General features: G+C 65.5%; 1 protein-coding gene across 1 annotated transcript; it reads right to left on the bottom strand.

Moving 5' to 3' along the window:
- Window positions 1-223: 223 nt before the first annotated feature.
- On the bottom strand, window positions 224-997 carry LOC136463442 (zinc finger A20 and AN1 domain-containing stress-associated protein 5-like). Its single transcript, XM_066462441.1, has one exon. The coding sequence runs from the start codon at window positions 904-906 to the stop codon at window positions 433-435; it is 474 nt and encodes a 157-aa protein (XP_066318538.1). The 5' UTR covers window positions 907-997; the 3' UTR covers window positions 224-432.
- Window positions 998-1235: the final 238 nt, after the last annotated feature.

Here is a 1235-nt window from a genome sequence, read left to right on the forward strand (position 1 = left end):
CGGCGCGAGGGGGAGAGGAGGAGGGCCGAGGGGGAGAGGAGGAGGAGGAGGAGGCCGGCCGCAGCCGCCGTGCCCGCCCCATCCGTCGCTACGTTGTCTACGTGGGGACAGAGAGGGAGAGGGAGAGACTGGCGGGTGAGACGGAGAGATGACGCTTATTTGCGTTCCGTGTCACATCGGACGCAAAAATGAGTCATGCGATTCCCTACTTCGTTGGAGCGTGTATTTTTAACGATAGAACACTGTATACCACACATTTTGAGGATGGGTAGCGTTATGGGTACACTGTTGGAGACCGTCTTTCATACACCCATCCTAGAGTACACGGGAGTAGTTCGTACAATCCGACGACCCGTCGTCCGTCCCTCCTCTTCCGGAGTCCCGCCGACAGGGAAAGGGATGAACTTTGACGGGATAGGAGGCTCCTGCTCCTCAGATCTTGTCCTTGAGCTTGTCGCCCTTGACAACGGGGTTGGCGCGCGCGATGGCGTCGCGGCCGGCGGCGCGGAAGTCGAAGGCGCACGCGTGACGCTCCGGGTACCGGTGCATGCCGCAGAAGGTGGCGCCGCAGCGGCACGCGAACCCCGTCAGGCCCACGCGCCTCCGGCAGCTGGCGCACCTGCCGGCCTTGGCGCCCGCAGCAGAGGCCGACGTCGCCGCCGGATGCTCGGGCTCGGGAGAGACGGCGGCCGCGCCGGCGACCGCTGAGGAGGAAGGCTGGACGGCCGACGTGGCGGGAGCGGAGGGGCCCGGCGCCGCGCCTGCTGGCTGCTGCTGCTGCTGGTACAGGTCGCGGTAGCACTTGGAGCAGAGGTCCAGCGTCGCGGGGCTGCCGAAGAAGCCGCAGTTGTTGGCGCACAGGCGGTGGCCCTCCTGCCACCTCTGCTGCTGCTGCTCCTCCGCCATGGCCGCCGGACGAAACCGAGGGAACGGGAAGGTTGTGTTGGGGTGCTCGGTGGGGGGGAACGGGAAGCGGAGGGCGGAAGGGATTAAAAAGGCGTAGCGTAAAGTGGCCGAAAGGTGGGAAGTGGGGATCGATTTGGCTTTCGTTTCAAGGGACGGGAAGGGATAGCGACCACCGTACGACAAGTCGACCGCGGAGTGACGGCGATGCCGATGGCGATGGCGACGCCGGCGACGGTTGGCTGGCTGCTACGGCGGGGTGAGCGGTGACGGCAAGGAGCACGGCACGAGGACAACGGGGGAATCCAACGGAACGGAACGGGTGTCTGTTA

Source organism: Miscanthus floridulus, chromosome 7, assembly GCF_019320115.1.
Source record: "Miscanthus floridulus cultivar M001 chromosome 7, ASM1932011v1, whole genome shotgun sequence".
Taxonomy (NCBI): domain Eukaryota; kingdom Viridiplantae; phylum Streptophyta; class Magnoliopsida; order Poales; family Poaceae; genus Miscanthus; species Miscanthus floridulus.

Coding starts and splice junctions, on each gene's coding strand:
- LOC136463442 (XM_066462441.1), bottom strand. CDS start 906: ATGGCGGAGGAGCAGCAGCAGCAGAGGTGGCAGGAGGGCCACCGCCTG.